At 47.5% G+C, this 25,018-nt stretch overlaps 1 protein-coding gene across 6 annotated transcripts in view; it reads left to right on the top strand.

The window, feature by feature from the left end:
* NRF1 (nuclear respiratory factor 1) overlaps positions 1-23,809 on the top strand; it is a 138,083-nt gene extending 114,274 nt beyond the window's left edge. For 3 of the 6 annotated variants that reach the window (XM_037049210.1, XM_037049209.1, XM_037049211.1), the window contains one exon: positions 20,442-23,809. In XM_037049210.1, the coding sequence (XP_036905105.1) occupies positions 20,442-20,605 (164 nt within the window). In that variant the 3' untranslated portion in view covers positions 20,606-23,809. Of the gene's footprint in view, positions 1-6,512; positions 6,608-8,358; positions 8,586-20,441 lie in introns of those variants that run through there. The other 3 variants (XM_037049214.1, XM_037049215.1, XM_037049213.1) reach the window with 3 other exon arrangements.
* The last annotated feature ends 1,209 nt before the right edge of the window (positions 23,810-25,018 follow it).

Raw genomic sequence — 25,018 nt, 5'->3', positions numbered from 1 at the left:
ATCAGATGAGATCATTGAGTTGTGCTTTATTCCAGCAATTTTAAGTGAAGACTGATTATTTCATTTGTCCTTTGAGTATCCAAAGAGTAATTTTTATATTAGATATGATCCAAATAATTCTGATGCTCCTGTCCAGTAACATTTCTATCCATAGTGCTACAGCATTTACTCTGGGACGGGAACTTAGGAGTTCTCTTTTCATCAGTCTTTCACATTGTGTCCTGTTACCAACATGTGTCACTTCTGTGATGACAAGCTTAAGGAGTCTGCTAATGGACCAAGTTCACTATTGAGAAGAGTTTATTAACAGAAAAGAACCAGAACAAGGTGCTTTTTGGAAACATTTACCACCGGGGGAAAAAATACATCTCAGATTCCAGAGTAGATTTTAAATGAAAATACTATTAGCAGATGACTCTTCTAAGAGCAATTTGGCTATTGTTCAGTCTTGAGACAGGCATTTTTCAGCATCTTCTAGGATAGAACTACAGGGGACGGAGGCTTGATGGAGAACCATACCCAGGGAGAGGGGGCTGGGGCAGTGGGAGGAGATGAAAGCGGTGTCCTGTAGGACCGCAGTTCTAAAGTTAAAGATGGTGACCCACGCATAGCAGACGTTCAGATTCCAGGTTCGCAAGGCAGACTCGACAGTCTCACACCCTGAAGACTTCCCCTTTTTTTCTGGGCCCTACCTCCTCACCACTCTAAAGGCAGTTAGTTACTCAAGCACCAGCATTACTTTATTTCATGTATGTTTTCCCTTTTTTAGTTGTAGTTGAGTGAGTCTTTGATCTCTCAGGATGGAGCTTCATGGTTGGTTCAGTGTAAAGATTTTCATAGGTGTCTTTCTTTTTGTTGAAATGCAGATAGAATTACCTTGGGCTGGGAAAAATCTCTGGATGAGTTCCTTTCTTTACTTCTTTTTTTTTCTAACAGTTACTCCTTTCTTTTCCTTCCCTAACACACCTTCATGTAAGAAATCACACATTTTACAGCTGTCATTGGTTCCCCATATTCTGCCATCCCCTGTCGCCTAGAGCCCCTTGGGCTGACAGACGGCAGGGCTGCGGCTGGCGTGCTCACACAGGGTAGAAGACTCTTTGAGTAATCCCCACCTTTCACCCAACCTTGCCACCCACTGGTAGCGATCCTCAGGGAACCAGATCTACGGATTTTTTCTCTTCCTTCCTTTTTTCAGCAAAAATAATGAAAACTAAGAATTATAGTGGCACTTGGCCACGTCAGAGGTGCTCGTCTCTCTGAGACGATTGCAGTTCATGCAGTTATCTTTTGTTCCTAAAGCTAGATGGGAGAGAACAAAACAGTAACTGAAGTTCTTAGTTATCAACAAAATCAATGGTATCATCTCCTTCAACTGTTGTCCCATCCAGCCTCTTACCATAGGTGCTAAGAAGTATTAGCATTTTTTTTTTAAGATTTTATTTAGCCCTGGCTGGTGTGGCTCAGTGGATTGAGTGCCAGCCTGCAAACCAAAGGGTCCCTGGTTTGATTCCCAGTCAGGGCACATGGCTGGGTTGCAGGCCAGGTCTCCAGAATGAGGCTCACAGGAGGCAACCACACATTGATGTTTCTCTCCCTATCTTTCTTCCTCCCTTCCCCTCTCTCTAAAAATAAGTAAATAAAATCTTTTTAAAAAATAAAATAAAATAATGAAGATTTTATTTATTTTTAGAGAGAGGGGAAAGGAAGGAGAAAGAGGGAGAGAGAAACATTGATTGGCTGCCTCTCGCACCCTGACTGGGAGTAGAACCCATGACCTTTTGGTTCATAGGCAGGCAGGCAGTCCACTGAGCTACACCAACCAGGGCAGTAGTAGCATTTTTTTAAATGGCTGACACTTTCTCAGGTTGTCACAAGAAAAAAGGAGTCACAGAATTTGCTGGGCTTTCATTTGGTCGGTTGTTTGGCCCAGATTGTAAAAATCCCACTACATGGAATGTTAGTATTTTGAACTTTCAAAATACAGCCTTTTAAATTGTTAACCTAACTAGGGTCATGTCTGTACTATTTTATAACTAATTTGGGGGGGGGAAACTTGGTTAATGTATTTTTAATCATTTTTTAATTTTTCAAAACTACCAATTTGTGCTTCTTAATCCTTTTATGCAGTTTTCACCCATCCCATCAACTGTCAGAAGGTTCTCTGTGTCTCTGAGTCGGTTTCAGTTCTACTTGCTTATTTTGATTTTTAGATTCACTTGTTGATAGATATGTATTTATTGCCATTTTATTGTTCATATTTTTAATCTTTTCCTTCTTCTTAAAGAAAAAGGCATTGAACCCTTTAACATTTCACATGTTACTGGTTTGGTGGTAATGCACTCCCAGCTGGAGGTTCTAAAAAGCTGCACAACTCCTAAGCTGATCTTGGGCAGGCAAATTAACCTCTGTGAGTCTTAACTGTAAAACTAGAATAATGATAGTTTATGCTCATAAGGTCATAGTGAGCATTCAAATAATTCCTACAAAGTGCTTAGCATAGTGCTGGGCACATAGATACATCATAAACATGAAATTATTATTAGCTGTGAGCATAAATTTCTTCTCTGTCGCTGTCCCAAACACTTCAGGTTGCACAGAGCATGCAGTACAGTCGCAGGCCCTGCTTGCCTGTCTTTAGGACAGATCCAAGCACTTATCTTATATGCAGGTAAAGGGTTTATGCTCAGAGGTGAATGTTGTAAAAATGGGACGAGATCAGAAGCCCTTTCCGTCACCCTGAGTGAAGGAAATTGAAGGAACCTTGATTGAAGGTGACATTGGTTAATGGCTCCTGCATTTGGTTATATCACACCCAATGGCAAGGACCGCTGTGCCCTCATTTGCAGTAGTTAGTATGGCCGTTGTTATTCCTTATGGCATAATCTCTCTTCAGATCTCACAACTGCATTGTATTTCAACTGCCACGGGGAAGGGCGACTTTCTTCACTTTTCCTCGTTATCACCCCCGCCATCATCCATTATTACTGACTACATGTCCTCCTCTTCCAGCTCTTCTTTAAAAATAAGAGATGGAGTGCCAGTCCTCATCTTGATAAGCTGTAAAATGCATCTCTCATTCTCTCTTTTTCTATGTTCTTCATTTTTTGGACACATTAGTATATGGACTTGTTCCCAAAAGAGTCAGTGGAGATGGCAATGTTAAATTAATTTAGGAAATAATGTCAATGTAGCTCCTCCAAAAAGTGCATTAAATCACTTTTGCCTCAGTAATTTTAATTAAAGTTTAAATAAATAAATGTATTAAATAAAGATTTATTGTAAGAGAGCCTTCTCAGTCATTGTAAAGCATAATAATAGCTTTAAAAGATGTCGCACTCTTTGATGCTATGATGCTGTTTGTACCTTTAATCCGAAGGTGATGAGCACATTGCTTCCAGGACCTGGAGTGGGCAGCCCCTGAGCAACAGGATTTTTTTGAGCATTGAGTCGCAGGCTGCAGGTCCCTATGACTGTCCCCAAGGAGCAATGCCTGTGGCAGCTGTGGGTTTTTAGGCCACTCTCTGTAAAATAAATGGCCTTCTTTTCCACTCGTAGGGAGGCCTTCAGGGAAGCTAAGACTCTAGGATGGTGTTAGACTCTGCTAAGGCAGTGCCTGTTCTGTAAGAAAAGGCAAGTGAAGATTTGCCTGTCTTACAGCTGTTTCCTGGTTAGAGTCATATGTCTTTTTTAAATGGAAGGGGTGGGGGTGTACTCAGAGCCCTGAAAAGATTACTTCAGAGGACAGATAAGGGGAGGAGAGCTCTGAGTTGTGGCTCAGAAAGGAGAGGGGTAAGTACATGAACTAGGCCTGCAGCTGGGGCTGACTGGGAAGCTGGCGCTGTGCTGGGAAACGGTGGCGGTGGGGTACAGCACCTCAGACCGGACGCTTCGCAGCCTTCCCCAAGGGCCACTCTGGGAAACACACTTTCTCTGCAGATAGGGTTTTCCCCACTTGAGTCAGCTAACTGTTCTCTTAAGATGAATAGTTTTTGTTCTGGGAAGCGTTGTTAGATGTCAGCATAAGAAAATAACTTTCAGTTTTGCTCTTTTTGCCTTTTGACTGTAAGTGTTGCATATAAGATCTTCATCTTTTTCTTTTTCCATTCTTTTTTTTTTTACTGCCAGCACCACTACCACCACTAGGCAAGCTCTTGGCATTATTTCACCTTCACCCAGTGAGTGGGACAGGGCTCATGAGCCCTGTGTCTAGAGGTCAGTGTCATGATAAATCTTAGTAGGGGGAAATCAATGAATGGCATCAAAACACAAAGTCTAAAGGTGTGCTGTTCGATATAGTAGCTATTAATTTAAATGCAGGTTAATTAAAAATGAAATTTAAAATTCAGTCATTCAAGTTACATTAGCTACATTTCAAGTTTTAAGTAAACCACGGCCCAAGGCACTGAATTTTTTATCTAATTTTAACTTATTCACATTTAAATTTATATAGCCACATGTAGCTAGTGGGTACTGTAAAAGAATGCACGGATACATTGCCCTGGTGGGTGTGGCTCAGTGGATTGAGCACCAGCCCTCAAACCGAGAGGTCGCTACTTCGACTCCTGGTCATGGCACGTGCCTGGGTTTCAGCCAGGTCCCCAGTTGGGAGCGTGTGAGAGACAACCTTTGATGTTTCTGTCCCTCTCTTTGTCCCTCCCTTTCCTATCTCTAAAAATTAATAAATAAAACTTTAAAAAAAGAATGCATAGATACAGAACATTTCCATTGTTGCAGAATTCTCTAAACTAAAGGCCATAGCAGAAGTACTGTGGTCTTCTGGCAAGTTGTGCCCCCTCTGCACAAGGGCAGACAATACAAATGCTCCATGAGCCTTGCCTCCCTGTGACCTTCTCAGCTCATGGACAGCATGGCTTTGCTTTAAAAAAAAAAACAACCACCCAACCATGTGACTGCAGTAATCCACAGCCAGTAAACAGCTGGGCGGGAGGGTGGCAAGAAGAACTGGCCTATTTTCGTGCACTGCAGGGTCCCCAGCAGGAAGGCCTGAGACGGGAGGCAGTGGCAACACCGACACCCACTTCCTAGTCTCTCTATTCCTGACCCAGGCCACGTGCACATTTAGACTTAGATGCTTCACAAGTGCAAATTTCTCTTCCTGGACACACACATCTTCAAGGCTGGCTCTCTAATGGATTTATAGTGACTCCCCCAAAAGATCAAATGTGCAGAGTCCCGTGGATCACAAGGCTGAAAGCAGCCATTGCTATCAGATTAATTCCACATCTCACAGAGAAGTGTGGCTGCTTCTAAGAAATGGTAACATGGAGGTGGGCAGTGGGGCTCTCAGTCCTAGAATGCCCAAAGAGGTTCACAGCTCTCTGCCCCACGGGTGTTACCCATCCAGCCCTTGCATGGCACTGAAGCCTGTCCTCCCTCCTTAGCCCCTTCATAATGACCTCTTGGGGTCCAAAATGCTTTCCAGAGGAACTCTAAGAGGGAAGTGGCAGCTTTTTACTCCTCAGTCTTCCCCATCCTGGGAGGTATGTCGATGTCACTGATTTGAGGGACAGCAGAGAATATTTAGTCCTCTTTAGTGCTGGGGGCATCGTGAGTATGCAGTAGCTGTTAACTACTACTATTAGTATTAAAGACTCCCACTGAATGGGAAGAGACTTAATCTTCAGGGGGTTTGCTTTTAGCACTTCTGGGGCACATTCTTAGGATCTGGTCCAGTACGCCTCCATTTGGAGGGAGCAGGTAGTGAATCACACTAAGAACCCCACTTCAGAAAGCCTCTCTTACTTATGGGAGCATATTGTCCCTCAGGCATGCTAGGCAGACAAAACAGAGAATCAGTTCTCACCATTACCAAGCCTTTCCTGTCACTCATCAGATGTCGTCCCATAGCTGGGGGGCTTTCAGGTGTCAGTTCTTTGGTGCCCTTGTCTCCTGTGAAGATGTTGATCTGTGTATACATTCAGAAGGAGCAGGCCTCTTGAAAGTGCCATTATAGATTTAGATTTATCTTTCTCCTTGCCCAGTCTGCATGTCCAGAGGGAATGTGTCACCTTCCTATACCAGTATGAACTGGGGTGGCCTCAGGCATTTATGACATGTATACCAGAAATTGCTAACCTAGGCGCTGCTATTTGAAGACTTGAATACTAGGGCGGGAGAGAGGGCCTTTTACAATGAAATATTCAGCCACCATACACAGGTCTCTATTCTTAGGAGTCATCTAAACTATGGCCATGCCCCTCAGATACTGCTTTCCATGTTAAAGCCTCCAGAGTTGGCTCCTCGGGGTCCAGAGGGAATTAGCACATGTTATCAAGCCACGCTGGGCCTCTCTTCCTCCGTTCCTTGGTCTGGCTGTGCCAGATATTCTCAGTCTGAGGAAACTTCAGAGCCAGAGACATTCTGGGCAGATTCCCAAAAACATACCTGCCATCTGGCAGATGGATACCATTGACCATGGTCTCTTCTCCATCCCCAGTGTCTGCAAGGCCAAGTTACATGTTTCGTTATCTCATTCTCCTTCCCTTTAGGTCCCCAGATCTTTCTGAGTCTTTGTATTCGAAAGACAGATTCTGATCTTAGATGATTCCAGCTCCTTGTACAGAATCTTGGTGCCTCATTGCAGGTAATATTCTGTGAAGGGATGTTTTTTGTAGCATACCAAATTCAGAGCCACAGCTGGACAAGTTTAATGGGAGTCATTTCTATTCAGTAACATGGATTGAAAAATGGGTTTTAATTGAGCATGTAAAAAGGGGGATTAATCACTGCTTGCACAAGAACCAGAATTTCATCACGAAAAATTCTTGGGAATGAAGTTTTTAAGGGTCTTGGGTAAAGGGGACTTTCCTCTTTTTATTTACGTTTCTACAAGGATTTTGAAGGAATGTCAGTGCTCTGTTATTAACTCTAATAGCTTGCACATCGCAGCCAGGATGGTTTGGGGCCCTCTGGCTCTCAGGTTACCTGTGTAAATACAGGGATTCGCTTCCCAGATCTACCATTTGCTTAATAAAGAGCAAGTGTGCAGAACCCAGCAGCAGCAGCCTGGCAGAGCAGTAATCTGAACAGGATAAACATGCTTTCTTTTTGTGTGATGCTCTCTCTCCGTCCTCCTGCCAAGAGCAGGATATCAAATGAAGGGGAGGTTGTGGTTGGAGTCAGTAAAGTGAATGTCAAAGTGGCACCTGCTTCATTCAGCAGATCTGCTTTCCCGGGGCCTCCCACTGTACATCTGCTCCGGACAAAGCCGCTTTTCTCCTCCTCTTGGTCAGACCGAGAGCAGAAGCCCGGCAAGGAGACATATTGGTTTGGCTTTGTCAACACAATTGCCTGTGACTTTGTAATTACACCAAACTTCATCGTTAGAAAGGCCCCAATTTAGAGATTTACAGAGCCTCAGTGGGGTTTTCAATGTGAAATTGATAAAGACATCTTTTCTGTTGGAAAGCTGGCAACTGGGTCTGAGAGTCACTGAAGGGTCTATATGTGGAAACTGAGACCCTGCTCTGAGCGAGACTACAAAGGCCTTGCTATCAGATTGGCTCTCAGAGGCGCCCAGCAGTTCTGACTTCGCCCAGCCCAGCCTCTCCTTACAGTGCGGAGCTTCACAATGTATAGCTCTACTGTGTTGTTCTCCATTGCTGATAAAGTTTCCCACCTAAGGGGTGGGGGGAGGGTGTTAAAATAAATTGATGGGGTAGGACAGCAAAGAAAAGAAAAACAAACCTATGATATAAATAAGGAAAATATATTTTAGGTGAATGCAGAGCATCCGATTTCCAATTGAGTTTCGTCTAAACAAAGGCCATTCTTATCATGCTCTACAGTGTACGTGCGACTGAAGCACGTTATGACGTGGAGTTGGCTCACAGGAAGCTCAGGCTCTGGAGGTTAGAGCTGTCCTCTAGCTATTTAAACTTAAATTAGTCGAAATAAAATAAAGTTACAGATTCCGTTCCTCAGTCACATGGCCACATTGCACGTGCTCTGCGGCCACCACGTTGGCCAGCACACGGGGAACTTGTCCATCTTCACAGTACATTCTAGTGGGCAGGGTGGCGGCAGAGGTGGGTCTGAGCCTCCTGAAATGGCCTGGCGGCTTAAGTAAGCCTTGGAGCTTCTATTTCAGCCTTGTTGGAGGAGGAAAAGGGACTTCGCTTGAGTGGTTTGGGAGCAACTCTTCCAGCCATATTAGACTGTGATCTTTGTCTTTTTACCTTTATGTATTTTTTTTCCTTCAAGAATCGCATGGCCTTTCCTACCCCTTTTATAATTTTAGGAATGTCTGCTTTCTGCTGCCCTGCTCCCCAGCCTCCCCTTCCTTAAGCCTCCACCACCCTGCTGTTTGACTAAAGAGTTCTTTTCTCATTAAAGAGTGCTTCTGGCTAACAAGAGGGCGTGTGAACACATGGGCGCCAAGCGTGCAAATGTGAATTGTTCATTTTGTGGACAGCATGGAGCATGGACGACACTCCCGGGGAGGATCACAGAGCTGGTGGCGCACCGTCCGCTCTCAGCAACTCGGGGACCACGGGCGAGACCTTCATCTGGCTTCCTCCGTTTGCCCCCCAGCAGCTACTGTGTGGTTGCTTTGACTCCTGGGAAAGAACTTGTATGAAGTAACACTACCTCAGATTTAGCTACTGTCTTTTATCTCAGGATCTTAAATCATATAAAATCACAGCAGCCCTATGAGACAGAAGTAGCCTGTTGGTCTTATAAATAGAAATATAGTCAACTCTTAGTTGCCATTTATAGGTTATCTGTCGTGCAGATTACTTGTGACACATTTTAAATCCTTGGACACTTTCTCTAAGCAGGCCAGCGAAAGCCTGGACCAACTCCTTCACCCCCACCCAGCTGCTGAGTACTTAAGGAATACAAACTGGTTTTCATATTAGCTTAAGGACGACGTAATTAGGAAAGTAAGTCTGCTACAAGAAAAGCACATCATAAATTCCTGTTGAGGGGTGATATGGGAGAAATGAACCATCCTCCCTTTCGGCTTGAGTAAGAGCTGACTGTAAGACCTACTTGTACAAACACACGGGCCAGTAGCGCTGGGTACACTGACATGTTCACTGCAGGGTCTGTAAAACCTCCGAGGGTGTGTGACACTCTGGCCTGGAGCGTTTCCCCAGTTCTGTGCTGTTGCCAGGCTTCTGTGTGGCCGGCGGTGCCCATCATGAGCAGTGCTGAGCGTGCCATAGGAGCCATCTTCAGAGAAAGAAGGAAGCAGCCAGAGGGTAGATAACGGAGAGGCCGCCCTTCCGGGTGCTACATCCTGCCCGTCACCTAATAGCTTTAATAACCACTGATGATTTTGTATAGGTCCATTATTTCACTAAGAGTTACAAAATGGTGATTTCTCTAGTGTTATTCCTTCTGCCTTTTTTAGCTAGAATTCTTTTATAAAGAAGTTTTCCCACCCTGACACAGTGGCTCAGTTGGTTGGGCGTCATACTGCAAAGTGAAAGATTGCCAGTTTGACTCCAGGTCGGGGCACATGCCTGGGTTGTGGGTTCGGTACCCGGTTGGGGCGCTGCATATGAGAGGCAGCCAGTTGATGCTTCTCTTCTCTGTCTCCCTCCCTTCATGGCTCCCAAGGCCAGGAAGGGTTATCTAGCTGGCCAGTCAGCCCAGAAGTGGCCACGGTATGCAGCACAGTCAACAAGTTGGGGCAGGGGTTAATGACATGGACCCAGAGGAATGGGTTTAAGTCTCCATTTTGTTAGTCTGACCAGTTGATTCTGCTTCCTGATTGTGAGACCCTTCTTTCCTCTTCACATCTAGTCCTTTTTGTGCTCAGCTGAATCCCTGTGGCACCCTCGGGTGCTGTACTACTCAAGTCTCAGCACCTTGAAATCTCTTCACCTCTGTGCCGCCTAAGGGACAGACACCTGCCTCTCTGAGTGAGTTTCATTTCTGTGAGGTGAGCAAGTTCTGGAGACCTAGTGATATACAGCATGAAGGCTACAGTTAACAGTACTGTATTGTCTTGAAATTTACTGAAAGGGTAGATCTTAATTGTCTTCACCACACACACAAAACAGAAAGAATAGAAATTGTAACTATGTAAGGTGATGAATATGCTAATTAGTTTGATTGTGGTGATTATTTCACAATATATACATATATGAAAAGCATTATGTACACATACATGTATATATATAAACACATATACCAAAACATGAACGGCTTGCACTAATACAGTCCAGATGGAAAAGCAGGATAAATACTTGCTCAAAGTGTAGCTTTTTCAAAATAGAATTCTTTCTTTGTGAAGAGCAAACCCTAGAACTTGTCAGGTTTATTCCCACATCCAGTCAGCAGTCTACAGGGTCTCACTGCCTAAAGCAAATTTAATTCTGCCCTTCTGGGCTCTTAGGAAGTTCAGTGTTTTTATTTTCCAAATGATATTCTACAGATGGTGCTATGTGAAGGTTTGAAAAACCAGGACACCTTGGGAAGCTTCTTTGCGTTAGTCTGACCCTGTTTAGATGGAAGAGGGAAGGGTTACATGCTGGGCACATGGGGGTGGGGGAAATATTCCTTGTACTAATCTCGCTCCTTTTGTACCTATCCGAAATTTTCCACAGTAATAAATTTGAATATAATAACAGAAAAATGAATCTCCGCTCCTAAGTCTGGGTGATTCCTGATCAGGCCTCGTACTCATTTCTGTGCTGAGTGCTGTAAACTCAGCTTCAGAACTTTCTCCTGCGGTTTCCCTCATTCAGCTCCACTTTCTGTGTAAGAACATCGGCACCTCACATGTCGCCCATACCTGTCCACTGGTACATGGACTTTGGACACTTCAGTGTTGTTCTCACCCTTCTCCTCAGTGATTTCTTCTGGAAATTTACTGGGCGGTGCCCTTCTCTGTACTGTCGATCTGAACACATACATGTTCCACAAGCTTTGGGCGAACGCTTTTCTGTCCTGCCATTTCAGTTTAAAGTGCTCGCAGTCAGATCCACAGGCCTTGGAGTCAGCTGGTCAGCCCCACGCTGGGAGCCCTGTCTGCAGGGTAATAAACCATGGCGCTTCTGAACAAAACCTCAAGCACAAAAACTGAACACAAAACCTCAGTTTCATTAGTGTTCCTGGGCACTCCAGTAATTTCAAGAGGAAATCATGAAATGATCTCCAAAATATGTTTTGAAATACATTTACTAATAAAAACGAATTTATTTTGAACATCTGGCTCATAGGACGGGGGCAAGAGAAGTTTCCTGGTGGTCTGCAAAATCAGGCAAAGGACATAGGGACACGGGCCTACCCAGGGAGAGGCACTGCTGTGAAAGTAATTCCAGAAAGCATTTTTCCGAGTGCGGCTTGAGATTGTGTAGCAATTTCTAGAGAGAACCCAGGATGCTGAGAAGTGCCTGTTACACTGAGGCACCTGTGAGGCTGCTCTTGGCTCCATGAAAATATTTGGTACTTGCCAGATGTAATACATATTTTAATCCATAAATCCCTTAAATGCACCCAAAAGCCATGGACTTAGAAAACACGGAAAAGGAAGATTAAATGTCCCAGAAGCAGCCAATATAACAGAAACAGAACCACTGCAAGAGAAACACTTTTTCTGTTTCCCCTTGTCTCACCCCCATGAGGGTTACCTGGACCTCTTTTCATTTGAGGTCGACATTCTTTTCATGACCTCTTTCTCTTGCCCTGTGTCTGTCCCCTTTCCATCTGGCCCTTGTTTGTCACACTCAGCCTCTTTACCTGCCGCCCGCGCACCGGCTGGCTCCTTTCCCTGGCTTCCTTTCCTGGTCTCCATGTCTGTGCTAGCACCTACCTTGCCTGTCCTTCATGTACCGCTGGTTTTCCTTCGATGTCATTTATGGTGTAAATGTTTTTTCAGACCTGCAGGTGACATTTTTAAAAAGACTTCCCTCCTGCCTGTCACACTAGAAGCACCTGTTGGTACCCTTGATGGCTCTTTAAAAACTCCAGAAGTTACTTAGGTAATAACAATACATGCTTTCATTAATTTCTTACTTACTTATTCCGTTCTTCCCAGTCACGGTCCTCTGGTTCTCCACGTAAGCTGATGTATTCAGTTTTCATGTCTGTAAACCACAGAAGGCATTACATTGTACATTTTAAAACCTTTTGGTTTTAAGAATTATTTCTCTTCTACCTTTAGTTGATAATTTATTTGTCTAGCTCTCTATTTTTCCTCTCACAACCATCAATATTTTTCTTCCAACTTAAAGATATTTCCGTGACCAACTTGGAAGGCCTTTGGGCCTCAAGATTCGGTTACAGCAAACAACAATTCCCAGAGGCTCCCAGACCGCGAGGGCAGATGAAAGGCCCATTCTTCCTCGGCCGTCTGTCCTGCTCTGTCTTGTCGCCCTGTGGTGGGGGGAGGGCGGCCTGTGGTTCCGGGTGACCCTGGCGGGGCCTGCAGCTCTGCTAGGCTCGGGCCTGTGCTACTAGTTTCTGGCGGGGTTAGAAATTTATCAAGGTGATGACATCATGTCCTACTGTCCCTGATCATATATTTAATATTCTTAACATCGATTAGTGGTTTGGTCTGGGTTATTGACTTACCAGTGCCCTGAATCGGCAGCCATTTCACATGCAATGATGCCGTTCCAGTGCCAGTTCTGACCATCTCTGCACTTCAGAGAGGAAGCTGCCCGCCAGCCCATCTGCCCTGATTTCATGGCTTTTATCTCTAATCTTTACATCTTTGAAGGCCTTTGGGGAATGATGTGCTTCCTGCAGCAGCGACTTGCTGCTGCAAGGGGATCCGTGCTGTCTCTGCTTCCCTTTCTGTTTCCTGAGGACGTTAGTCCAGCATCTGTGACCCCAGCCAGATTCGTCAGGCCTTATTCAAAGTCATCTTTGAAGAGCAGCTGACGTTTCTGGGTGCCTGCTGCATGCCAGGCACCGTGCCAGGCTCTACCCCAGCCGGCACATCCAGTCCTCAGCACCTCTGAAATGAGTAATTACTGTTTTACGTACTGGGAAAGTGAGGCTCACAAGCTATTAGGGGGCAGAGCCGGGCAGAGCCAAGCTATTAGGGGGCAGACACAGAGGTCCTTCCAACCAGGAAGCCTTTAATGGAAATAAAACAGCCTATTTTATCGTCACATAAAATGCACGTGGACAACCACACAGCATTTGGCTGCACGGCCTTAAGGACGCTGTGGAGCTCAGTGAGTTAGAACATCATCCCAGCAGGCCAAGGTTTCGGGTTTGATCCCCAGTCAGGGCACATGCAAAAATCAATCAGGGACACGTAAATAAGTACAACAGCACTCGGTATTTCTCTCTCAAATCAATTTAAAAAGGCAGGGGGAGGAAAGCCATTTTTCTAAAAGAAAAAAAATTGTGCAGAAATCCCACTTCATTTGGGAGCCGAGTGAAAAGCTTCAAGACTTTTCTGTCTATAGAGGCCAAAGCTGTCAGAGATGTGATCAAGTTTCTAAAATTCGTGAAGAATGTGATCAGTTCACATACTCTGTTATTAAGCCTCTACTATGTTCAAGTTGTTCAGTATTTGAACACACTGTCTTGCCAACAGTCTAAGTTAGCAGATTTACACAGAGAAAAACAGTAGCTACTTGGAAACAGGTTAGCACAGAGCTGTTGCCAAATGAATGGTGGAGGCAGTGAGATCACAGGAAGGAGAGAGCCTAGTGGGCTGTTCCATCTCGGGTAACTCAGCAAAAAGTGTAGAGAATGTTAGGATAGGACCTTAGGTGGGCAGGAGATGAGTCTAGGCTGAGGAGTCCGTCGGAGCGTGGTGTGGAGCAGGTGCACTGAGGAGACAGTGTGGCTGTAATGAAGGGATAGTAGGGGGGTTTGTGGAAAGGCTCACGTAATCCTTCAACTGTTAGCTATTTGGACTTGACTTTTCCCTTAGTAGAGAGCCACCGAGAGAGAGTGAGAGTGTGTGTGTGTGTGTGTGTTCCCGCATACAGCAGGTAAGTGATGAAACTCATTACCTTAGAGATGTCAGGAATAGAGGAGATCAGCTCATGGATGATAAACCCCCAGTGTGCAAGGCTGTGGACCCTTGGGGTCACTCTCATTGGTGCCCACAGTGTACCACAAAGCCTCCCCTGGTGCCATCTTTGGAGACAGACCACCGTAAAAACCCACGGCCTCCTGTCCCAGATAAAAGAGCCAAAGCCCCTCAGCGTGAGCAGATGGTCTGCATTTTCAGAACATGTCCCCACGTGCGTCCCCCTGTGTGGAAATTTTAGATGCCCCCTCTGACTGCTAGACTGCAGTGGAGCAGTGGCTGGCCCAGGGTGGTCACGGAGGAAGCCGAGGGAAGTCCAGGCAGGAGCTGAGGGGAGTGTGTCTAGGGCGGCAGCAGGGAATGTGGTTGAACTCGCATCTGTATCTGAAGGGAGCGTGGACTGGGTTTGCTGGTGTATTGTATGTGACATCAAAGATGACTTGCCTTCAACATTTTTGGCCTGAGCCACTGGAAGGACGTACTTGCCACTTACTGAGGTGGGAGAAGAGGGGGAGGAGTGTGTTTGACCGTTTGGGTTCAAGAGTGATACCCAACTGGCAGAACAGTAGAGCAGGACCAGGCCTCATTGTCTTTTACGGGAAACTCAGCCCCTGAGCCAGCAGTTCCTCTAGGGAATTTGGCCTGACCGCTGTTTGACAAGGAAGTCCTTGCCCTGGGTGGGACCTGGAGTTCCCGAGTCACCTTTGGCCTCTTTTCCCACTTTGGCCAGTTCTGTAAACCTTCGAGAGACGCTGGAGAGGTGGGGCAGCAGTGAGCCCAGCAGGCTAGTCCCCGGCTCCCGGGTCCCTGCCGGCCACCTGGTCAATGGCAGGGCACTCTGGTGAGTGGACAGACCCCCAGGAGCAATAATGACTCAGTCTCTCTCGGTCTCTATGTTTTTGCTTTAAATAAATCTTTTATCTGTTTACTTTTGAGTTTAAAGGGGACAAGAGGGGGATTGGATTTACTTAATGAACTGTGAGTTTTTGTAGCTTTGAAGGTTCAGGTACTAGAAGTTGGGGGACTTCTGAGTACGTGCCTTTATGATAACGAGCTTGCCTGCCATCCATGAAAGGGAAGAACGCCTGCCCTGCCTGCTTCTCCGGGCCTCAGCGGCAACCAGACGGTATGCAGCGCATCAGCAGCCTTTGAAAAGTGTTCTGCAAATGCAGAGTCTTACTGCAAAAGAGCCTTACTACCGGGACTGTATACAGTCCTGGTATACCCTGTATACCCTGGTATACAGTCCCTTCACATACCGGGACTGTATACACGGTCTCCCTGACGAACAAAGAGGAGAACCTCAAGCCCCTAAAGTAACATGTGAAGGGCTTCCTGTTGCTTAATCAATTGAAATGACCCAGAATACAAGCTTAGATTAACATACGCCTTCTAGATTAGGGCTAATCAGGGACAGGCCGAGCAGATGTGGGGACAGTCCCAGCCTGATTACTGTACCTCAGCATTTAATCATCTCTCTCCAAGGGCAGCCGGCCAGCTTAGTACATGCTGGGTTTCCAAGCTTCCAGTCCACTCCCCCTTCGCTCGCCACGGACACAAAGGCGGCTATAGGTCAGAGACACTGAGACGATTTAATCTAATCCGTGTCCAAATGGCTGTGGGGGGGCAGGGGCGTGAAAGAGAAGAGAGAGATTGATTCTAAAATCCCCGCAGTGGAATGGTAATGCATTTATTGAGGTAGAGATAGCCTGAAACTGACTGTAGAATATAACGGAATTGGGATTTTTAAGGCATTTCAAGTTTTTTAATGAAATGACCCCATAGGTAAAATGTCTCCCCCTGAAAACCTTTTCAGATTCTGTAGTTGCTATTACCAGTTATTCCCTCTTGAGACAGCTCTGTGTGGGAGGCATTTCATCACCCAGTTGTAGAGGGCAAATCTATTCCTTCCCTGATTGTGAGGTAAAGTACAGAAGATGAAATCTTTAAAAATGGTTTTATTTGGATGAGTCCTGAGTATAGGGGTTCTTATACTGCTGTTTTCAGTACTGGAAGCTCCCATTCTAAAACAGCCTAGTGACCTAGCAGCTCACCCAGTGCGATCACTCAATCCCTAGGACAGACGCCTGTGAATCTCAGAAGGCAGGTTTCATTTGTGAGCGTTGAAAACATCTACTGAGCTCCTGCTGATGGCTAGAGACTCAAAGGCGGAGACCCACCCCTCCCTTAAGGAATTCACAGGCTCCTAGGAGACAAGACATGCAAACAGCAATAACGAATAGTCCCATTGCCTCCTTGGAGCCCAGTAAAAGGTGCTGTGGGGGCTCAGGAGACGAGGAGACCAGACAGGAAGAACAGGAGCCCATTCCAGAAACAAGGCCAGGGCAGCCATCCTTCCAGGAGGAAGTGATGGTGTGTGCGTGTCATGGAGATGTGTGTTGAGGCCCCCAGTCAAATAGTGCTCCTGGCTGGAGGGTAAAGTGGGAGGGGATTTGTGGGTCACTGGGCCGACTGAGCAACAGGTGCTGACGTGAGGGGCGTGGGCACCTGCAGAGGGTTCGGCCTCCATATCTCATGGGCCACGAGAACCAGAGAAGAATGGTAGAGGGCTGCAAGACCAGTGTGTGTCCCAGGGGTCCTCTGCGTAAAGCAGTGTCAGACAGCGTGTATTTCTGCATTTGAACCTTTCTCGATTTTATTCTAGGACAAATCTTCCATGATATTAAAACCTGTTTGTTTTCTTAAGATTTTATTTATTTGCTTCTAGAGAGGGGAAGAAAGGGAGAAAATCATCAATATGTGAGAGAAACATCTATTGGTTGCCTTTTGCATGCCCCCAACTGGGGACCTGACCTGAAACCCTGCCATGTGGCTTGACTGGGAATCAAACTGGCAACCTTTTGGTTCACAGGCTGGCACTCAGTCCACTGAGCCACACCAGCCGGGCATACTAAAACCTGTTTTTACAGTGTTGGACATGGACCCACGTTATAGGAAACCAAATATGTCATAAACCAGAGTGAAAGAGATTTAACTTTGGCAATTCTTCAGTTTCTCTCCACCCCAGCCCTAACCCAGAGCGGTTGCTCACAGTGGGGGAGAATCTCCCTGCTCCCAGCACTCCCTGATTTGTCAAGTGTGTCTTGTCCCTCATGTTTGGAGCTCTCGGAACTGAATCAAGACGAGAAGCAAGAGTAGTGAAATGAGACCAATCCTTTGCTACTGGGTGTTTTCGGTCAGTTCATTCACTTGGCCTGTTTGGACCAGAAGAGAAGGTGAAAGCGGTTGTGGTCATGATACACTAGGGTGGCTGGAGGGGACATCCACACACAGACTCAGCCCCACGCCTGGGGTAGAGGCCAGGCAGCGGGGCCCAGCTCGAGTTGGTTGAGGCCAGCAATAGACTCCCTTGGCCTGTTGCCCTTGAGGCTGTCTCGATGCCAGCTTCCAGCACATGTCAGTCCTCATACTATGGGGAATGGACCCTGAACCAGAGCCAGGCCTGGCCTTGAAGGAGCCCTCAAAAAGTGGGGAGGCCCATCTACCTGCATTAACTGGGCCAAGCCAGATTCCTTACCACCCTACTCAGATGAAGCCACTTCCATTATTGGCTGGGGCTGGGATAGAGTAGGCCTCCAAGACTGAACCTGAACCGGGTTTTATTTTACTTATTTTTTAAGTGGTGTTTTTTCAGTGTTATTTATTTATCTTTAGAGGGGAAGGGAAGGAGAGAGGGAGAGAAATATCAGTGTATGGTTGCTTCTTGTGCATCCCCTGCTGGGAACTGGCCTGCAACCCAAGCATGTGCCCTGACTGGGAATCGAACCGTGCTGGTTTGGTTCGCAGGCCTGCGCACAATCCACTGAGCTACACCAGCCAGGGCCCGAACTAGGTTTTAAAGGGGAAGGAATGGAGAGTGAGGAAATCCAGGTAGTGAGCAACTTGAGCAAAGGCCCAGAGAAAGGAGTGTGACCAAATGTTGGGGAGCTAAAGACAGCTCAGGGTGGTTGGGAAACAGGCACCTGACCAACCCAGTTGGGGGAATGAGGCTGTGAAGGCGGACCAGGGCACACTGTGAGGGTCCTGTCCTGCACACCATGCCAAACGTGTGAGCTTCATGCATAGGCATCGGGAACCTTTTTAACATTATGGAATTTGCGAAGTTTGAGATTAGGGGCGTAGCATGTCATAGAAAGACAATTTGGGGGGCAGGTGGGGTGAACTGAAAGAGGAATTGATTAGAGACAGGTGAGCACCATTTGCAAAGGTCTGCATGAAAGACATTGAACCCCACGGCCCTGTGGAGCAGGGATGCTCAGCCTTTTCCATCTCGCGGCACACATGAACTAACCGCTGCTCATCTGCAGCCTCCCAAAAATGCGTTGTTTTTTGCAGTCTGACAAAAAGACAGGTATAATTGTGATTCATTCGTACTGATGGCTAGTGTTGTGTTGGCTGCTGGCATTTCTTAATTTGACAGTCTAAGGGGAAAGAGGTCCGTGTCCCTGGTGTAAGTCAGCTGGTGCATGTTTTAAAATTTGTGGACGCACACCTGTGTGCCATGGCACACCGGTTGAATATCGCCACCTGGCCCCTCGGCCTGCTTTCCTCCCACTCTCGTGTGCAGGTGTGCTGGCTTCCTCTCCTCTTGTTAGGCCCCAGCATCTCAAGTGGGAGGGATGGCAGGCTGTGCCTTCCACTCCTGTGAACACACACCAGGGTGAACCTGGATTTCCAGAAATGGCTGGGTCAAAGCAAAGCGTGAAGCCTGTTCATTTTGCATCATCAGACGCTGTCTCTTGACGGGCAGCACTCCCAGGAAACAAGTTAGGTCCAGTTTAACATCGTAAAGTAACATTCTATTTCAGGTTTGATATCTTTGTGTTAGAAAGTATTCTCAGAAAATGTCTCTTTTTAAAACTAATGTTTAACCTCACCAAAGTGATGTCTGCTGTGCTGAGCAACTTTTCAGTCTGGAAGACGTGTTTTTTAGGTACAGATATTCACTTACTGTGTGTCTGAGAGTTTCCCACCTTTCGTTGTTTCTAGTCTCTCTGGAACTCTCACTGGAGGCAGGACCTCTGAAGTCTCCTATTTCCTCTCCTACTTTCCATCTTTTAACCTTCTGTACTCTTTGGAAGATTTTTTTGACTTTATATATTTTTTCAGAATGTATTGCATCTATTTGATTTTTTTACTTAAATTTTTTCTCATGTTCCCTTTAAACAAAAGAATCTCTTTTGTATTTATTTATTTTTTTATGTTTAGAGAGAGGGGGAGGGAAGAAGAAAGGGAGGGGAGAAACATCTATCAGTTCCCTCTCACGGCCCCCCGTAGCCAGGGGCCTGGCCCTTAACCCAGGCACGTGCCCTGACCAGGAATGGAATTGGTGACCCTTCATTTTTGCAAGATGACACCCAGCCCACTGAGCCACACCAGTCAGGGCAAGCACCTCTCTTTTATGCAATAAATCTCTTCTCTCTTTGAAGACACTGGAATTTGGGGCACTTGTTTTTGTTTTCTTCTGCTCCCCACGTTCTGTCTATCTCTACGTTCCTTAAGAGGGAGGCATGAAGTGCCGATTGGATGTGCAGGGCAGAACAAGGTGACCAGTGGTCCTCGGGGCAGTATTGGGATGGCAGGCCAGGTTTTTCGTCATCTCTCCTCCCCCACCACCACCCACCCATCCAGTACCACTATCAGTCTTTTTGTGGGCCTCTCTCTGCAGGGGCTTGGCCTCCAGGCCCTGGGCTCTCCCAGGTTGCTATTTTTGCTTCTCTGACAAATGAGAAGCACCGGCATTTGCTTTGTGTCCTCCAGAAACACGCTGACCCCCACGTTTATGTGCCTCTGTCCCCCTTCACTATTATTTAGTTTTAGGAGGAAGAGGAGTTTGATGCATACATTTATTCTGTATGTTATCTGTATTTTTATCAAAAATAAAAATAAATAAAAAATAAAATTTTACTGGTCTGTGAAATCTAAAATCAGACAACTAATAACCTAGGATTTTTTTTTATAAGCTGACTCTGAATGGAGTGGCAGGGGCCAGAAGACAGGACAGGATGGAGGGAGATGTTTTCTCAAGCTGAGAGAAATTTGAACATAGGCAGGTGGAGGGTCGAAGAAGTCAGTGTAGCAGAGTATCAAAGGCAGTGATGGTGGCCTTTCCTACAGGAGGAAGAGGCGGCCAGAGGGTGGGCTTGGGGGGGGTATTCATACCTGATGGGCTCTGCCTCATGAAGCTGGAGGGCAAGCAGGGTCCTCTCTTGGCAGGTTGGGGAGGCCCTGCCCGGAGGCATGTTCCCACAGTTCCTCCTAACTTTTCTTTCCTGGTAGTCTGTTTGAGAGAATTAAAGTGGGTGGGACGGAGGATGTCTTTGTGCCTGGATGCAGCTGCCAGAGACTGCAGCGATTCCCCGGGGCTGCAGCCGGCTGCCCTGTCCTGCCAGCACCCGGAAGCTGGCCCTGGTCCCCACCAACGGCCTCCTCTTTGTCTCCCCAGGACTGGTCCAGATCCCCGTGAGCATGTACCAGACGGTGGTAACCAGCCTCGCCCAAGGCAACGGGCCGGTACAGGTGGCCATGGCCCCTGTGGCCACCAGGATATCAGACAGCACGGTCACCATGGACGGCCAGGCTGTGGAGGTGGTGACGTTGGAACAGTGACATGTGGCCATATCGTGGCCTCGTTTTCTAGTCTACTTCAGAAATTTTTACACGTTTGCAGAGGTGCAATCAAATGGAATTAAGTCTCTCGACTTTAGAAGAAAGTATTGTTAACCCTTTTTTTAAAAAGGAAGAAAGCGGATTTTGGAGTTGCATTTTTTAAAGCACCACTCTTGATTTCCTGGGATTGGTGGAGTAAGATACTGTGTGGTCATTTTCACTGTCCCAAAAAAGCCAAATTGTGGCAGGACTTCTTTCTGCGAAAAATGTGTATACTTAATGTGTGTGTATGTGTGAGTGTGAATATATGTATATGTGTACATACGGATATACACATTTACATATATATAAAATATATATATGTGTATATATATATATATATATATGTATATGTATGAAACCCGCATGGAATGATCTGTATGAAATTAAGGTGCGCTGTGGAAAAAAACAATTCACCCAGTTTAGTGGGTGTGGGTACGTGGCCAGACACAGTCACCTGATTTTGTTCATACCAGGGTCATGCGTTGAGCTACTGACAAACTCAGGTGGAGGTGACCATGGCCTTCACCAAAGCTGCCTCCAAGTGGCCACCCAGAACTCTCCCTGCTGGACCCACCTGAGGAAGGAAGTTCCAGAACGGGTAGGGTCCAGCACTTGTGCTCATGAGGTCCAGGGGCCTTGTGGACTGGCAGCTGAGGCGCTCCTTGGGCCGGCCCAGGTGCTGACCTTGCCGCAGGCAGGCGCGTGTCTTTACCGCTCCCAGGCAGGGGCAGCCTCCCTTCTCCCCTTCCCAGGAAACCTTCTTGATCTCGTGACTGTTAAAACACTGCTTTGGTTTTAAGTCAGTCCTAAACTGGTCATATATATGAACTGAAGGTAACAGAAGTATTAAGGGTTTGAGGAGTGTGTGCGCCGTGTGCTTGTGGGGAGAGAACGGGAGGGGGAGCTGGGGCTGGTGAAAGGGGAAAGGAAGGAGGGAGAGAAAGACCTTCAAAGACCAGGGTACACCAGTGGGAGCAATTTTCTCCTTCCTGTAACTTTTTGTAGCTTTACAGAGAGGAGACTGGAACCGACAGGGCACTTGGCTCTGGTAGGTGGGCCACTGCCCTGGGGAAGAGGGGGCACAAGAAGAGAAAAGGGAGTGCAAAAAAGCAGGTGTTTCCTGAGCCCCCGGACCAGGCCCTGTCAGAAGGGACCCTGCCATTTGCCCCGGCGCATCCTGGTGGGCCAGGCCCACACAGCCGCCTCCTCACGGCGCCGAGCGTCCGCGCCTCCTGTGTAACTGTTGGTCCGTGATTGCTCAGCCGCCAGCTCTGAGTCCCCAGTGGCTAAACCCACCGACTTTCCGACAGGCCAAACCTCTGCTCCTCGAGTACAGGGACAACTCCTCCTCCCTCCTCGGCCCCCGAGTGTGATAGTGTATTTAATGTTTTTTTAATGCAACATTAAAAGATTATTCACGTCTTGCTCAGCCTTTCAGAAAAGTTTGATTCTTGTATTTGCTTGTTTTATATAAAATTATCCCATGTTCTTTGTATGTTTTTTTCTGTACGTAATTGGGGGGGAGGGAAGGGAAATTTACATATAAACAGTCCTAGTTCTACAATTTGTTATTTTTTTAATTATTATTTTTTATCATCATTGTGAAGCTGTCCAGGGACTCTAAAGTCCTTGTTCCTTTGTGGTGAAATAACCTCCTAATAGTTTGAGAAATTGCCAAGAAGAAGAAAAACGAAACCCAAGTAGCAGAGCATGGATTCTGTGTTGTTTTCCATTCTGTCTCTTACCACCTCATTCAATAAATAGTTACAAATGTGGCAACAGGAAGTGGAACTGTCCGTCTCTACAGGAGCACTTAGTCTCCAGGAACTCTTGGGGTGGCTTGTGCTTTGTAGAAGGTGTCTGTACTCCAGCCCGAGGTCTGTGAGCCTTGCCCGTGGCCATGTGAAGCCCTGTGAGGGCGGGGCAGGGTGGGGCCTCCTGCCCGCCCCCACCGCCAGAGCAGTCCGGGTCCGTCAGTTCCACGAAGCGCTCACCTGGGAGGGGGATCTAGTTGGAAGGATCCTAGAGGTGGAGTTCTTTCTCTAGGGGTTCATTGCATTCCACAATAGAAGTCGGGACGGGAGAGGGTCCTGTGCATCTGGGCTCCCCCACCGTGAGCGCGCAGTGCTGCGGTGGACTATCCTTGAAGCAGAGGCCCCGAGCAGTAGTTGCCTCCTTACGCCCGCCCTGGGCTCTCTCTCAGCTCACTGCTCTAACATGGCGACCGCCATCTTTCCAGCTGCCCTCCTGCCCCACCCGCAGCACCAGGCCCTTCCTCACGGGGCCCTGCGTGGTTCTGCATCCCCAACCTTGGCCACGCTGCCTCAGCTGGGACACATGCCTCCTGGGCACCCCCACCACCCCTTTCTTTTTGTTGTTTTGGATGTTTGGGTCGCTGTCCAGCTGGTGGTGATTGGAATGCTTGAATGGGGAAGGCCAGAGGGCTTTTCCTTGATGGTGGCAGCTCAGTAAAGCCGGTGCCACCGTTCTGCCTTCTTGCACGGATGGCAACGCCTTTGCCTATTTGCACTGAGAGGATGGACCAAAGAACCAGGGATGGATTACAGCCAAATGAACCAGATGTTGCTGCCACTGGCCACCCGCGGAGCAGGTGGGTTCTCCAGAGGACCTTCTTGTGGGGACAGTTTCTCTCTAGAAGCACCTGGCTGTACACGGTCACATCCTGCTGGCCTGGCAAGACCCAGATGCCTTTTCTGCAGACAGGCATCAAAACCTCTTTGGTGGCCCTGCTGGAGACCTGTGTGTCCGTTACTGCTCAGGGCACCAACAGGAGCCGCCAACTCGGCCACCTGCAGGGGCCAGGTGGGTAACAATGGCTGAGGAAAGTGGAAGTGATCCAGGCATGAGAGGGAAGGGAATGACGGAGCCGTGCAGAGTGGAGAGCATCTGTCTACAGAAGGCAGCCTCTCCGGAGTGCTAGCACACTGTCCCAGAGCGAGAGGGATGTGGACCCTGGAACCCCGTCTTCAAAATTCTCCAGAGAATCCCAGACTGGTGGGGCTCGGTTGGGTGTCACCCCACAAGCGGAAAGGGCTCAGATTCCGTTCCCAGTCAGGGCCCATCCCTGGGGTGCGGGTCAGCCCAGCTTGAGGCACGAAGGAGAGGCAGCCAATCAATGTTTCTCACATCACTGTATCTCTCCCTCTTTTCCTTCCCCTCTCTCTCAAAATTAATTCTACAAAAATTTTCCAGAGAACCTGAGGAGTCCGGATTTATGTATGAATCACCTGATTTCATCAACAAATGAAAAACCCTTTACCTATTCTGCAAGCAAAATAAAACTCACCTGTAGAGCAATCTGGCTCATGAGTCTGATTTGTTGTTCATGAATGCCTGCCATGTGCTGGGCGAATGGAGCATGGTGATTGCCCTTGAGACACAGGCTGAGAGGAGACTCCTAGGGACAGGTCGCTGCAGCCCAGTGCGATGAGATGCCCTCTGAACCCAGTGCTGCAGCAGAATGAGTTCTGTCATCTCATCTTATCTCCATAAGGGTGTTCTGGGTGCAAGCAGTGTGTCTGCCAGGCTTCAGACAGGAATCTGGTGTTCGGAGAAACCAAAGGATTGGGTTGGGAAGTTTGGGCTCTGACTTGTACATCTGAACAGACCTGTTGGCAATGCGGTGACCACTGGAGTTACCCAGATTCAGTGAGCTGAGGCCAACCAGAGGGCAGGCAACCTCGCCTGTAGCTCAGGCTGCCAGTGTCGTGGACCTTGCTCAGACCCAGACCAGGCTCATTTCCAGCGACAGCGGAAAAGGGCCTGCCCCTCCTGCATTCACCTTCCCCCTCACTAATGCCCTCAAAGCCTCACCTATGGGCATGGTGGGACCCTGTGGTGTCAGCACCAAAACCCCTCCGGGAGGACACCGAGGCTTAATTATTTGGAGCAGAGGCTATGTGGGGTGAGGAAGAAGAGACCACATTTTCCCTCTGGCCTGCATCTCAGTGGGCTGCGGGTCCCCGGTCATCAGCCCAAGCCAGGCCGTGGCCTCAGCACAGCCGAGGCTCAGATGCCAGAGTCGAGGGCACCGGCCAACGCGTGTCTACCTGCCCTCTCGCACTCTGCCATGCGCTCCAGGTGGGCAGCTCTCGGAGAAGACCCACTCGGGATGGTGGAGGCAGCACAGAGCGGGAGACATGGTGTAAGGACGGGACTCTGGAAGAGCTGGAGGAAGGTTTTATTCCACCCCTGGTGCTGCTGGGCCCTTAAAGGAGTCCCCAGCCCACTTTGAGTTTGAGTTTCCTGAAAACTGCTGAGCTGTTACCAAACATTTGCCGACCATGTGTCTTGTGTGTTTCTACAGAGTTGAGGGGCGGGCATGATACTCATCAGTAGAGGGCAATCCAG

The sequence above is a fragment of the Sturnira hondurensis genome, unplaced genomic scaffold (assembly GCF_014824575.4).
Source record: "Sturnira hondurensis isolate 20B ecotype Veracruz unplaced genomic scaffold, ASM1482457v3 Scaffold0006437, whole genome shotgun sequence".
In the NCBI taxonomy this organism is placed as follows: domain Eukaryota; kingdom Metazoa; phylum Chordata; class Mammalia; order Chiroptera; family Phyllostomidae; genus Sturnira; species Sturnira hondurensis.
The sequence above is the reverse complement of the archived record's forward strand: the minus strand, read 5'-3'. Positions and strand labels throughout refer to the sequence as shown.